General features: G+C 46.1%; 1 protein-coding gene across 7 annotated transcripts in view; it reads left to right on the top strand.

The window, feature by feature from the left end:
* The window catches only part of LOC126462885 (protein-tyrosine sulfotransferase-like), a 970,604-nt gene that overhangs the window by 765,540 nt on the left and 189,077 nt on the right, over positions 1-15,987 (top strand). For all 7 annotated transcript variants that reach the window (XM_050096112.1, XM_050096111.1, XM_050096113.1 and 4 more), the window contains one exon: positions 13,303-13,433. In XM_050096112.1, the coding sequence (XP_049952069.1) occupies positions 13,303-13,433 (131 nt within the window). The remainder of the gene's footprint in view (positions 1-13,302; positions 13,434-15,987) is intronic.

The following is a 15,987-nucleotide window of genomic DNA, read 5'->3' as shown; positions in this document are numbered from 1 at the left end:
AGTTGAGATGGCTGAAAAGGCAAGCTAGACTAACGCAGACGGGCGTGAAGTACTGGAACAGGATACGTAATTAATGTTAGGAAGAAAAGTACGGAGCAGGTTTAATACTTAACTTTACTCAATCATTGTGGTACATCGATCTTGACGATACACAGGAGACTTTAAGTACAATCACTGTATGGCTAATGGCGCCTTGCTAGTTCGTAGCCATTAACTTAGCTGATGGCTATTCTGTCTCTCGGCTAATTAGAGAGAAAGGCTTCGTACATCTGGTCGGTAGCTAGGTTCTCGTACAACTGGGGCGAGTGCTCTCTCGTATCACGAGACCTGCCTTGGTGGTGGCGCTAGGTCTGCGATTACACAGTGGCGACACGCGGGTCCGACATGTACTAAATGGACCGCGGCCGATTTAAGCTACCACCTAGCAAGTGTGGTGTCTGGCGGTGACACCACATCGTGTAACTCTCAGTGCCAGAGTCGACAGATAGGGCTCGCTCATTCCCCTGGTAAAGGCAGACCCAGGGAGGGGTGATTGCCTAACCTGTTGCCTTCCCAACTGACAGCTGGTCCCTCTGTCTGGAGCTCGGGAGGCGTGACATGAGGTATGAACAATCACTTAATGCAGGTGCGTTCCTCTCTGTGGGGGCCTCCAGAGATTTTAGTAGTCCTGGAGGATACACCTGCAATGAATACATCACTGCAACCTACATCTAATAAACGGAAATGGAACGAGACCAAAGACACAACAAATCTACCAGTTTCACCCTGCTACATCATGGTATCCCACACAGAAAGAGGTCAGAAACTTTCTACAACCTAACCATCATTCAGAACGGTGTGGATACAGTTTCAGACCCACTAAAGTCCTGCACCCGCTTACATTATGGAACTTTGCTTCTAGAGACACAGTGCCTTCCAAGTCCAAAAACAGCTTAAAGCTACGCTCCTCCACAGATACACAGGTCATGTAGAGGCTAATTGATCACTCAGTTCTTCATGTGGTGTCACAAACACTCGGCCCCTCGATCTTATGAATGTTAGTGATATGCAACGTTATCTCTGTGATCTGGGCATAACCACAGATGATTGGGTTATGAAGAGAGTTGATGCAGAATTGGAACCTACCTGCACCGTTTACTTAATGTTTGATCGAGTGGAGCTCCCATCAAAGATCAGGGCGGGCTGTGAAGTCATCAATGTCAGACCCTACATACCAAACCCAATGCATTGCTACTCGCATGTCCTGTAAAAACACAGCCAAATGTGTAACTTATGGCAGTGATGTTCATGAGGGAGATGCCCACTTCCTTCTTCCTGCTACATCAACTGCAGTGGCAACCATGCCACTTCATCCTGCAAATGTCCTGTGTACCGCAATGAGCGAGCCATTCAAAGGACCTGGGTGAAGGAAAAGATACCCCTCAACGTTGCTCATAAAATGTTAGCTAGCTGAATGCCTAACATACCACTATCCAGCACCTATAGTACCATTCTTGCTACATCACAACTCACGAAAGGTATAGCCATGCAGACCTGCAACCTCCAGTTCATGGTGTGGTTGTGAAATCGCCCATTGCTAAGGTGACGTCATCACCTCCGCCCACCACAGTTGCTCAACCCACCAAAAAACCTTTGCCCACACCAGCGAAGTCACTGGTGATGCAAGCTGAAGAATGGAAATTTAAAAAAGAATTTTCCCACGATGATTTTTTGTGCGCCTCAAGTCAGCAGTCGTCTGAGTCCATGTCTGACGAACGCAAAGGTACTAAGAAATCGAACAAAGACAAACGTTCTTCCCCTTCTCCAACTCTGAGATCCTCTACATCACTGAGCCCACGTGAAACCTCTGTTCGACTGGCCTCCATTTCACTGGTGTGAATGACCAACTGATTCTCCATCCCAGAGTCAGCTGACCGACCCAGGGAGGTTAGTGGTACCTCTGAAGAAATAATGGAACGGTATCCTCCAGCCTCAGGACCATGTAGTAATATGCAGCTGAAATCTCGCACTCAGCAGCGACTGAAGTAATTGCAGCAGAAATATCTCCTATCATCTAATATGGCTGTTCTCCAATGTTACATTCATGGCGTCAGATCAAATATGGCAGACTTACAGCTACCATCACGATCACATTGCCCAGTTGATTTATGCCTCCAAAAAACGAAATTATGCCCTCCAAACCGCTTTTCTCTCTTACACTTGACACCAGTAAGTTTCGTCCTTCCTTCTGAGGGAGGAACTCCAGCTGATGGGGGAGTCATGATGCTGATTTGCAACGACAGTCATAGCCAAACCATTTCACTGCACATCCAGCTACAAGCTGTTGCTCTCCATCTTTCTCTCCCCAGTTACACCTTTTCTTTTTGTAACATCTGCTTACCCCCATAATCTGATTTGACCAAGACAGACATACTGCGGCATACTGCTCAGCTCCCTCAACCCTTTTTGCTACTCAGCGACTCCAGTATCCACCATCCAATCTGAGGTTCTCTGAGAGACCGCCTCCTTCTGACGGTTTCAACTAATGTACTCTCATTTCTCCCAACACTGGTATACCCACATTTCTTTCAGATTCCACACTCACTTTCTTGCACCTGGCTCTCTCGTTCTGTAATGCACAGGTTGCCCGTTGTTTTACAGTAGTCTGGTCTATCAGACACATGATTTAATGACCATTGATTGTGCATTATTCGTCTGCTAACTTATGTCCCATCTGTGCACAAACCAATTGGCAGCTTTCTAAAGATGTTTGAAGGCTCTACTCTTCAGGGGCAACCTTCAATGAACAACATTTCCACAGCAGTGATGGTCAGGTTGAGTACCTTATTACTGTTATCCTTACAGTCACAGAATGTTCCATTCCCCGGACCTCTTCCCAGCCGAGACGTTTCCCAGCCCCTGGTGGACTGAGTAATGGCGCGACATGGTTCCTGCACGGAGATGTGCTCTCTGTGTCGCCATCCCGCACAGGAGAACTGTATTCATTATAAACGGTTGCACATAAAGTGTCGACACATTATCACAGATAGCAAAAAGAGCTAGAATGAGATTTTCACTCCGCAGCGGAGTGTGCGCTGATATGGAACTTCCTGGCAGATTAAAACTGTGTGCCCGACCGAGACTCGAACTCAGGACCTTTGCCTTTCGCGGGCAGGTGCTCTACCATCTGAGCTACCGAAGCACGACTGACGCCCGGTACTCACAGCTTTACTTCTGCCAGTATCTCGTCTCCTACCTTCCAAACTTTCAGGAGTGCTAGTTCTGCAAGGTTCGCAGGAGAGCTTCTGTAAAGTTTGGAAGGTAGGAGACGAGATACTGTCAGAAGTAAAGCTGTGAGTACCGGGCGTCAGTCGTGCTTCGGTAGCTCAGATGATTGAGCACCTGCCCGCGAAAGGCAAAGGTCCCGAGTTCGAGTCTCGGTCGGGCACACAGTTTTAATCTGCCAGGAAGTTGCAAAAAGAGCTAGTTGAGTCTCTTTTACTAATTAACCGTTTTACGCCCCCTCCTGTTGTTTGAGGTAACCTCCTTCAGACTTCTGGAAACAAGGTACTCGTAGATCTCCTGATTCCTGGTCTGACTGTAGCAAAAAATGTCATTGTGGACCCTATCGATGTTTCCAACACCTTGAGTCGATACTTTGCAGAGATCTTGAACCCTACACATTACTATCCTGCCTTCCTACCTCAGAAAGGAACAGAGGAGGTTCGGAAGAGATCTTTCCCCTCTCAGAAACAAGATGCTACAGTACTGTTTTTGCTATGAGGAGTTCGAACTTGCTCTCATTCCGTCACGATCCTCAGCTCCAGGACCGGATGATTTTCACATTCAGGTGTTGCAGTACCCGTCTTTTCATGAAAAGCACTTTCTCCTTTGTATGTATAATCCCATCTGGACGGACAGCGCATTTCCCAACGTTAGCGAGACACCAAGCCTGGTAGGGACAAACATATTCCATCCGGCTACCAACTGGTTTCTCTCACCAGCTGTGTGTGCAAGGCAAGGTGATGGACTGCGTGATCAATGGTCGGCTGGTAGGTGACTTTGAGTCTCGGAATCTGCTAACAAACCCTCAATGTCGAATTCATAAGCACTGGTCTACAATTGATCATCTCATCATCCTGTCAACCGGTATTATGAACAATTTTTTGCAGAAGTGCCAAACTATAGATGTGTTTTTTTATTTGGAGAAGGCATACGATACCTGCTGGAGGACGGGCATCCCCCGTGCAATGCACATATGGAGCATCCAAGGTCGCCTGCCCCAGTTATTCGGTAGTTTTTAAAAGACCAGGTTTTCACAGAGTACATGTGGGTTCCGCTTTGTTGAATACTTTTATTCAGGAGAACAGGATGCCTCAGGGCTCAGTGCTGATTGTAGCCCTATTTGCCATTGCAATTAATCCTGTCATGGACTGTCTTCTGCGAGGTATCTCATGCTCTCCTTCCATCGATGACTTTGTGATCTTCTGCACATCTCTGCAGACCTGTTTATTTGGGCGACGACTTCAGCGATGTCTCAATTATCTTTACTCGTGGAACGTCAACAGCTTCCACTTTTCACTGAAAAAACTGTTTGTATAAATTCTGACGGAGTAAGGAGCTTCTTCCACCATCCTTACACCTGGGTCCTGTTGCTCTTTCGTTTGTCGAAACCACGAAATTCTTGGGCTTCACGCTCGGTAGGAAATTCTTTGGTGGTCCTCCCACATGCCGTATATGACAGCACAATGTACCCGATCTCTAAATATGCCATGTGTTTTAAAAGTTACTACATGAGACTATATACTATACTATATACTCACTCCCTAATGCAACGAATCCAAGAATGCTTCCTCTCGCTCGCTGATGATAGAGCCAACGTGATGTTCATGTGGGTCCCTGGTCATGCCGGAGTATCGGTGAATGAAGCTGCCGCCGCGCGGGATTAGCCGAGCGGTCTAGGGCGCTGCAGTCATGGACTGTGCGGCTGCTCCCGGCGGAGGTTCGAGTCCTCCCTCGGGCATGGGTGTGTGTGTTTGTCCTTAGGATAATTTAGGTTAAGTAGTGTGTAAGCTTAGGGACTGCTGACCTTAGCAGTTAAGTCCCATAAGATTTCACACACAGTTCTTGAATGAAGCTGCCGATGCTACTGCAAGGCTGTAGTCTGATTACGCAGGCCTTTTAGTAATTCTGTCCTTTCAGATGATATCTATGTTGCTGCACGTAGGTACATTGTTACCACGGCACGAACACTGGTCTTGTGATGATATCTATATTTTGATTTCTGAAATCTGGTTTCGCAGGATAGAGCGGATCGGGTTATGGTCGTGGAGAGGGCCGTAATCACTTGCTGTCAGTTGCACAAAACACACAAACTTTTATTTTCCTAAGAACCACCTAATTACCCATTGCCTTAAAAGGATCAAATTATAACAATACGATTGAAGGCCTAGTTAAGAAAACTTGCAATACCTCCTGGGCTGAAGGCACAAAAGCACACGAAAAACAATAACGGCTGAGGGTCTGAACACAAGTTATATAAAACTTACTTTAAAGAATACACGCAGCTGAAGGCCTTACTTATGAAAAATATTTCACGTGAATACTCGGCTGAAGGCCACACATCGGTCATTGAACATCTCATGACAAAGAGCCTGGATAACAAAAATTTCAGGTAGAATAAACTTTCAAAGTTTTAGTTATTAAAGAAATCAGTCTACAACTTTAATTTAAGTCGGCTGAAGGCCTTATTTTAAAATTAAAACAAACTACATTAAAAGACAGTTGAAGGCCTCGCACAGTACATCAGACTAAAATGAAAATCACAATCTAAAACCAACAGAATAGTGGTGCTCATAAGTGTTCCAAGGGTCGGCCTCAGGAGGTAGCTCTAACGTCAGGTAAGGTGAGGTGAGACAGGCAGCCAAGAGTAAGGTTAAATAATCGGATGGAAACCCGACCCTGGGACGGCTTAAGGACCGACCAACAACCTCAATCAATTCCTTTGCGCCCGACCAACGATACGACAACGGAAAATATCAGCCGAGGACGAAGATACCAGCCGCACTACGTCTTCCAAATTGGCGTCTACAAACAGCCAAGGCTCAATAACTACTCATAAGAAAAAAATATGAACATACAACTAAAAGGCTGTCGGACTACACGCCGTGCCGGACAGCATCAACACGGCGAGGAAAAACACACTGCCGGAAAACTATGCTAACGACCAGGGCAGGTAACCGGGGCGTTAAAGGTCACAAGGCAGAAAATACCGCTGGTGCACTTCACTGATAACAACCAATTTAACAATTAAAGACCACACAAGAAGGCGGCTGCAAAATTTCGCCGACTCCAACAACACGTCTCCGATGATTGTCTGGTTGAAGGCATATGCCACACTCATCGGTGAAGATGAAGATTAGAGAGAGAGAGAGAGAGAGAGAGAGAGAGAGAGAGAGAGAGAGAGAGAGGGAGAGGGGGGGGGGTGTTCTGTAGGACGGAAAGGCCCCCATCAAATACACACATCAAAAAGAGTTTTGCATCACCCCGGTTCCCAGAGCTCCTGCAGATAGACGTTGACTGTGGATATTATATCACATACACAGTCCCTTTGACTGCTCAGAGATGTCATTAAACCCGCCCAAAGATGTAAACAACCATGCGTGAGTAGCGCCTATTAGACGGAGGGGGTCCGACAGCCGATCAGCATTAGTCGTTCCACCACGAATGAGCTACACGGTTCGTGTTGTCTGTAGGTCAACCATGCCTACGCGGTTCGATCACGTCCGCATTGTTACTTTGTGCCAGGAAGGGCTCTCAACATGGGAAGTGTCCAGGCGTCTCTGAGTGGACCAAAGCGATGTTTGGACATGAAGGAGATACAGAGAGAGACAGGAATTGTCGATGACATGCGTCGCTCAGGCCGCCCAACGGCTACTACTGCAGTGGATGACCGCTACCTATGGATTATGGCTCGGAGGAACCCGCAGCAGCGCCACCATGTTGAATAATGTTTTTTAGTCCAGACACAGGACGTCGTGTCACGACTCAAACTGTGCACAATAGGCTGCATGATGCGCAACTTTACTCCCGACGTCTTTGGCGAGGTCCATCTTTGCAACCACGACACCATGCAGCGCGGTACAGATGGGCCAAACAACATGCCGAATGGACCGCTCAGGATTGGCATCACGTGCCATAAGTGCGATAAGTTGGAAATTTGAGCCTGTCAGGGACCGTGTCCGGATGTCCGAAGCGCTTAATGCAACAACCTTATGAGAAACGGTAAATTCGGGTTCGAGTCCATATCCGGCATAAATTTTCAACTTTCGTCATTGTATTACCTCAATGCCCTGTGCGGCTGGAAGTCACGAATTCCCAGCCATCTCTTCCCTTTCCTTCCCCATCATCTGTTTGCAATAAGAGTACCGTGTCAGCCACATAACCCACATTTTGTTCCCAAAAATGAAGGAAGGCCTCCGCGGACATTAATAAGGGTCCAATCAAGAAATACAGACGGTTGTAATGGCGTGAGTTTGGAGAGAGAAGATACAGTTCCTTTTTTAACGCTTCATGAAAGTTGCATCTTTCGCGAACGTGTATCCAATTTTCTGGCAACTTTGTTGAAAAACTGGAGTACTTTCTGTGATAGTAATTAATACGGAACATTATTTGTATTTCATTTAATAAATCATTGTGATACATTTACTCGTACTGTCTATGGAGACATTAGATATCATTTAACCCTCGTACCTTACCCATCAACAGCCTGAATACGGCTCCCATCCAGTACATCGGCAAAGGAATCGACTAACGCATGGAGTTCTAATAAGAATTTTCTTTCCCTACGCCTTCTCCTTCTACTCTCCAAAATGGTTCAAATGGCTCTGAGCACTATGGGACTTAACATCTGAGGTCATCAGTCCCCTAGAACTTACAACTACTTAAACCTAACTAACCTAAGGACATCACACACATCAATGCCCGAGGCAGGATTCGAACCTGCGACCGTAGCGGCCGCGCGGTTCCAGACTGAAGCGCCTAGAACCACTCGGCCACATCGGCCGACTTTCTACTCTCCGCCCTGCACCTTCTCATCCTAGTCTTCAAACTCGTTTTTCATTTTACAGGAACTGTATACACACTCAACTCAGATGACGGGGAACTAATTGTCCTCGGTCGCATGGGAGTCACCATCGCAGAAACGTTTTTCATGCAAACCACGGAAATCATAAAATGGACATAGCTAATTTCATATGAGTAAGTTTCCTATTACGGGTATTTCGCCGCTATGCTCTTTCGTTGTGTTTCACCTTTCGCAGGAGAACTTCTTCCTTCGGCATCAGAAACAAAACAAGCCAGGGGTATCTGTTCTGGAAGAACAATACGAATCCAATTAGTCTCTTTATTGTACGTAAATCTGTACAAGGTACTACGTAGATTGACGCCATTTTGATGCACTGGACTTGTTTGGAAAAGAAAAGTTATTTTCATTTAGGTTTTCCGTAAACCTTTGTAGGTTAAATAGCACCGACCGAATAAACACCTTAGAAAATCACGTCAGATTCTAAATAATGCTTAAGTCAAACGGACGTTGCACGGCAAAGATTGTAATTGGCATTCCTGATATTACACACTTTCTCCCCCTAATAACAGATTCGTCTAGGAGTTCTGTTCTTCACTTTCACATCAAAGTGACTAATTACCTTTCCTTATACAATTAGAATTAAGTTTCGTCCTTACGTTATCTCTGCATAGTAACTAAATGTGTGGGCAGAGGAGCAAATTGAATGTGTTATAATTTAAACGTTTGCCGTAAAAGAATGGTATTTATTCATTTCGGGCTCGTGCATTTTTGAAATGAATATTAATGCGTAAATTGTGTGATCCATATTACTTGGTTCGTGGAGCTGAAAAATTGAAGTGGCTTGTAAATAATGAATTTGCCGATAATTATGCCTACACCCCCGTCACGGTTGTTTATTTAGACAAGGATTCCTGGATTATAATACCATTTGTGAAGTGGAGATCCGCTGAGGAATCCCGTTTGCGTTAGCTAGACAGAAAGCAGTATATGAAATTGGAAATTTGTGGTAAGATCTTATGGGACCAAACAGCCGAGGTCATCGGCCCCTAAGCTTATACACTACTTAGTTTAACTTAGGCTAAGGACAACACACACACACACACACACACACACACACACACACACACACACACACACACACGCGCGCGCGCGCCCGAGGGAGGATTCGAACCTCCTACGGGGGGAGCCGCACGGACCGTGACAAGGCGCCTAAGACCGTGCGGCTACCCCGCGTGGCGCTATATCAGACACATAGTGACGCATAGTGCACTCACACTAGTTCCGTCTCTAAATCACAGTTTTCTATCATACAACTAGTGACAGAAAACTAACAGCGCACCTCAACAATAGGGACAAACAAGATGAAAAGTGTGAAGAAAGAAGTGTGGAACATAAAAACGTGCTTATTATTCGTAAATGAAGCTTTATTACGATCTCCAACACGTAACCAGATGAGAGGAAATGCATATGCCAGTTAAAAAGGCAAAGATCTATCTCACTGATGATATCTTAAAGTTGAAAAAGGCGAAACGTGTCTAGGAGAAATAAAATACAGTGAAGTAAGAGGAGGAGGTTGTTATTTACAAAACAACTATTTCTGTGCATGCTGCGGAAGATGTCCACGCAAACAAACTTGCTTTTCTCATGAGCTTTTTTTTTTTAAAAAAAAAAAAGATCAGACGGACTTTAGTGTTGGATTACGCCTCGCACACTGACATGCGAACTTGTATTCTGAATTTTTCACTTCTTTTTTTGTTACGAAGTGTACATCTGTTTTTCACACGTTTTAACATACTTTATAACTCGTAAACTCAGCACTACCAGATTATCTCGCAGACAGTCCGTTTAAGGATCCCTCTTGAGTGGAACGTTTTTCCTTAATTTACCGCGTCAGGTCACCTGTGTAAGTTTTCACTGTTGATTATGATACACCTTTTGTATGGGGGTTCCAGAAATATGTAGATACTCTTTCATATAGCGTTGCAATTTTGTGCTGTAGCGTAGTCCATTGTTTTCTCAATAGATCTTGGCATGCGTCTTACAGGAGACGAGAATCCAGCAATGATTGAAGTAATATTGTCGTTTGAGCAACGGAAGGCGGTATTGAGGTGGTACTGGAAGTCCAAAAACCTGATGGAGGTAGAACGTCAATGGCGCAATATGTACGGAACAGCCACCAACACAGACAACAATTTATCGTATTTGGGATAAATTTGAAGCCGACGGTACTGTTCAGGATGGCATAGGATAGACCAAAACCAGCAACAAGTCCAGCTTCTAACGCTGCTGTGTTGCAACGAATTACTAGGTCACCTCAAAATCTGTGGTGGAGGGTGCACGTGAAAGCAGGGTAAGCCGATCAAGCGTACGACGAATTCTGAAGACTACGAAATGGAAAGTGTACATTCAAAGATCGCTTCACGCAATGATCGGGGGCGACCCGAATCGAAGGATGGTGTATTGCGAGTGGTTTGAAGGCATTCTTCGCGAGGATCAACGGTTTGCAGGGACTAAACAGCCACAACTGCGTATACCGGGCCGCTGAAAATCCTCACGTTCGCTTGGACAAACATTTTAAGCTGCCGGGTGTTACTGTGTGATGTGATTGGCCCATTTGTCTTGAAGGTGCTGTAACTGGTGAGGTGTGTCTTCATATGTCGCGAACATCGATATTATCTGCATAAAAAGTTCTCGGTTTACTTGCCGCGTCAAATTTTGATAAAACCCAGGGAGGTTAAGGAAAGCCGGCTGGTGTGACCGAACGGTTCTAGGCGCTTCAGTCTGGAACCGCGCGACCGCAACGGTCGCAGGTTCGAATCCTGTGTCGGGCATGGATGTGTGTGATGTCCTTAAGTTAGCTGGGTTTAAGTAGTTGTAAGTTCTAGGGGACTGATGACGTCAGATGTTAAATCCAATAGTGCTCAGAGCCATTTGAACCATTTGATTAAGGAAATGTTGCGACCCGTGAAAGATATTCTCGGCCTGAGAGTACCGGGAATTCTCAGCATCCTTGCGAGCGTGGCAAAAATTATGTGGGCCAAAGAACTGTTGCCGATCGCTGTGTGGAACATCAGCGTCACCTGAAATATAGGTGTCTAGAAAAATCAGCGGTGGCTGAGCACAGTTTGTTAAATAAACATAAGATTTTATCCGATGAAACAAGAATACCGGCTTACGCTTCAAAGCATTGGGACTCTATCATCAGGGAAGCATTTGAAATTAGACTTTGTGAAAATAATTTCAACAGAGACTCCGGATATGCACTCAGCAATGCATGGAAGCGCACAGTTGATAAAGAAAGAGCACAGAGGGAGACTTCATACATTCCTCGCAGTTCTCCGCCTGTTGCGATGGATGGCGCTGCAAGCAACACTGGATAAAGCGCGCAAACAAAATCTGTTGATATAGAGGTCGCCACCTCCGTACGTGCCGCTTTCACCGTGACGTCATCCAGCCAATGAGAAGCCGTCCATTGCTTATAAAAGCGGAATCCTCACCGGTCTACGACTCTTCATCTCCTTACCATCCAAAACAAAGCTCACAACTGCCTCTGCCTCCTGTCCGGATGGACGTGGGGTCTGCATCCTTCCACCATCCTTCACACCTACAAGTCCTTGATCCGCCCCATCCTCTGTTATGCCAGCGTAGCTTGGATTTCCTCCCCTCCCCGGTTCTATAAATTCCTCCAAACCCTCGAACGCTATGCACTCCACCTCGCCTTCCACATCCGCCTTCCATCCCCCACGCGCATCCTCTACGAACTCATCCCCTTCCCCCACCTTCTCCTTTTCCTTGAACACATCCGCACACTATATATCGTACTCCGCCTTGATCCCCCTCACCCCCTGGTGTCTCCCCTCCTCTCCACCCCCAACCAGTTGCCGCGCCTTTACCGTTGTGTCCCACCCTCTCTCCATCTCTACACCCTCCATCTCCTTTCCCAAAGCAACTTCCACCGTCTACCCCTCCCGGATGATGAGCTTCGCCCTGACCTCTACCCTTCCTACCAACTCTAACCCCATCTTCCTTCCTCCTCCTCAGGGCTCCCTCTCCTCCCCCTCCCTCCTCCTGAGTGGCTTCCCCCTCCTACTTCCCCTCTCTCTCTTGTGCCCCTTTCAGTGTCTCTGCTCTCCCTCCTGCCCTGTCTTCCCTCTTCATTTCCCACCCCACGTGTCTCCTGCCTCTTCGTGTACCCGCTGACGCCCCTACTCTCTTCATCCCGCCACTTCCCCTGCTGCCCCTTGCTCTCCCCTCCTTTTCCATCCTCTCTGACCTTTCCCTCGGCAGGTCTCACCTGGCAGATATATTCTTCGTTGTGTGAGCTCCAAGTGGGTTTTAAGTGTGTTGTTCTGGAGTGTTTTTAATACTGTGGCCGACTTTTAACCTGTGTCTTCTCTGTGTTTTAAGAATCTCCAACTGTGTTTTTAACTTTCTGGTGACTTTTTTAACTGTCCCCCATGAGCGTCTCCATGTCAGTCTATTTTTACCTCCATTTTCTCCCATTACTCTGTTTTAAGTTCCCCTTTTTTGTCGTCTTATGTATGTAACATTTTATTCTTATTTTGAGTTGTCATGTAACTTGGCTGAAGAACGGCGGATTGTGCCGCTGACAGCCCTCCTCTGCCCATATGGGGCAGGGGAATGAAATCACAATAAAAGAAAAAAAACAGTCCATGACAGTCAGTTTTACCCCTGACGAAGATGACGGAGGCAGTCATCGAAACCTCGGGATTTTATCCAAATCTGATGTGGCAAGTAAACAGAACTTTTTATGCATGGACTCTGTCGCGAAAGACTTTGTAGTCATCCGAGAGGTGTCTGGAATATAAGATTTTACCTAAAACAGTACCACGGAGATGTGAGAGTCTGTTTGGATGAAAAACTACGTGGACGATTGTTGAGTACCCACCACAGTCTCGAGACCACCTTACACTTCTTGACTTCTACCTATGGAGGACCTTGAAAAATGTTTATCAACAGAAGCCAGCTACATTGAACCAACTACGAGAAACCATCGAGGCAGAGCGGCAATGACGTATTTTGGCAGGTGATAGGGGTCGCTTTGAACACGCACAAAAACCTTCTCCCCGTGCAAGAGTTGTAACTGTGTGTCATTCCGTTCCAGTAATACTGACTGTCAGAGTGCCTACATTTTTCTGGATTCCTATGTATGTGAGTATCTGCCAAGCTATTGCGGCTGGTTCAGGTGTTTCTGCAGCAGCCATTTTCTGTTGCAGAAGTACGTGGTGGGCTCGGACCGGCGCGTGTACCCGTACGACCGCGAGATGCCACTCATCTTCATCGGCGGCGTCCCCCGCTCGGGCACCACGCTCATGAGGGCCATGCTGGACGCACACCCCGAGGTCAGGTCTGTACCTGCTCACACCGCCAGGCTTTCTTCTCTAACTGCCCATTTCCAGGGATCCTCGACCATGTAATTGGGCTTGACGGGTGTAGCTTGCTCGTAGAGAGCGGGTTCGCTGGTATATCCGTCCGCAGCATTCCGTGGCTTGTAACTAATGGCAGTGACCAGTTTGACAGGTAGCTGTTATGATGCTTTTAATTAATACTTCCTCCACTTTTGGTACCTCTCGTTGGTAAAGATAATCTATTCTTGGTCAGTTACAACATTTTTCTTTTATGAAGGTCACACTATTTTTTTAAAATCCATCTTTTAACTACATGTTTGAAAGCTATACAGTGTGTAGATACATCCTTTAGGAAGAATATGTTCATTTCTGCACATAATTTCCATCCCTCTCAACTGCCTTACGCCATCTTGGAACCAGCGCCTGTATACTCGCACGGTAAAATTCTGGACCAACCTGTTGGAGCCACTGTTTGGCAGCATGCACAAGGGAGTCATCATCTTCAAACCTTGTTCCACGAAGGGAGTCTTTGTTTCCCAAAGAGATGATGGTCACATGGAGCCAGGTCAGGACTGTAAGGCGGGTGTTTCAGTGTTGTCCATCCGAGTTTTGTGATCGCTTCCATGGTTTTCTGACTGACGCGTGGCCGTGCATTGTCGTGCAACAGCCATACATCCTGCTTTTGACGATGTGGTCGAACACGACTCAGTCGAGGTTGAAGTTTCTTCAGTGTTGTCACATATGGATCAGAATTTAAGGTGGTTCCACTTGGCGTGATGTCCACAAGCAAGAGCCCTTCGGAATCAAAAAACACGGTAGCCATAACTTTTCCAGCAGAATGTGTGGTTTTGAATTTTTTTCTTGGGTGAATTTGCATGATGCCACTCCATTGATTGCCTCTTCGTCTCTAGTGAAAAATGATGGAGCCACGTTTCATCACCCGTCACAATTCTTCCAACAAAATTCATCTCCACCATTCTCGTACTGTTCCAAAAGTTCGCTGCATACCGTTTTTCTTGTTTCTTTGTGAGCCACTGTCAACATACTGGGAACACACCTGGCACAAACCTTTTTTAACGCCAACACTTCCAGTATTCTGCAAACACTTCCTTCCCCTATCCCAACGTAGCGTGACAATTCGTTCACTGTGATGCGTCTGTCAGCAGTCACCAATTCGTTAACACTCTGCATATTGTCTGGAGTGTGTGCAGTACGAGGCCTGCCGCTGCGAGGACAATCCTCAATATTGCCGTGCCCGCTTTCATCACGTAACCTGCTTGGCCACCGACTAACTGTACTGCGATCGACAGCAGCATCTCCATACACCTTTTTGAACCTCTTGTGGATGTTTCCTACTGTCTCGTTTTCACAGCACAGGAATTCTATGACAGCACGTTGCTTCTGATGATCGTCAAGTGTAGCAGCCATCTTGAAGGCATGCTGTGACGGCGCCACTAACGGGAACAGGTTGAACTAAGTTTGAAAACAAGCGGGAAGGATGTATCTACACACTGTAAAACTTTCACACATGCAGAATGAAAACTGTATTTTTACAGAAATAGTGTGCATTTTTTTGGAGTGACCCTCGTATTATATTGGTAAGTTGTGGCTGTAGCTCGCCGTTGAGAAGAAATGACAATTGAGTTATACACTGCATAAATTTACACATCCAAAGGCGAGATTAAATCTCTTAAATACGAGGGCCGTTCAGAAAGTAATCTCCAGTTGATATTAAAAAAATACACCAAGTTAAATAAAAATATTTTAATATATACATCTTACAACTACATCTTTGCACTATTTTTCTACATAGTCTCCATAGCGATTGAGGCACTTATCGTATCTCTTCACAAGCTTTGAAATTCCTTCTGCATAAAAATCACCCGCTTGTGCCTGAAGCCAGCCTGTGACCGCATCTTTGAGCTCTTCATCGTCATCAAACCGCTGTGACCCGAGCCATTTCTTCAAATGCACGAAGAGGTGATAATCACTTGGCGCCAGGTCTGGGCTGTAAGGTGGATGGTTGATAACGTCCCACTTGAAGGACTCAAGAAGGGCCGTTGTTCTGCGAGCAGAGTGAGGACGGGCGTTATCGTGCAAAAAAACGATACCGGAAGTCAGCATACCACGGCGTTTGTTCTGTATAGCCCGTCGTAACTTTTTTATTGTTGCACAGTACACGTCTTGATTAATGGTCGTACCACGTTCCATGAATTCAACCAACAACACCCCTTTGGCATCCCAAAACACCGTTGCCATCAGTTTTCTGGCAGAAAAATCTTGCGAGGCTTTTCTTGGTTTGGTAGGCGAATTTGAATGTGCCCACATCTTTGATTGTTCTTTTGTCTCAGGGTTCACGTACTTAATCCAGGTTTCGTCACCGGTCACGATTCTGTTTAACAATGGTTCTCCTTCGTCCTCATAACGTGACAGAAACTCTAATGCAGAGGCCATTCTTTGAGTTTTTAGGTGGTCGGTAAGAATTTTGGGCACCCATCGTGCACAGAACTTACGGTAACCCAATCTTGCTGTCACTATCTCGTACAAGAGAGT

This window comes from Schistocerca serialis, chromosome 1 (assembly GCF_023864345.2).
Source record: "Schistocerca serialis cubense isolate TAMUIC-IGC-003099 chromosome 1, iqSchSeri2.2, whole genome shotgun sequence".
NCBI lineage: Eukaryota > Metazoa > Arthropoda > Insecta > Orthoptera > Acrididae > Schistocerca > Schistocerca serialis.
Note: the sequence above shows the minus strand (reverse complement) of the source record. Positions and strands in the feature narration are given on the sequence as shown.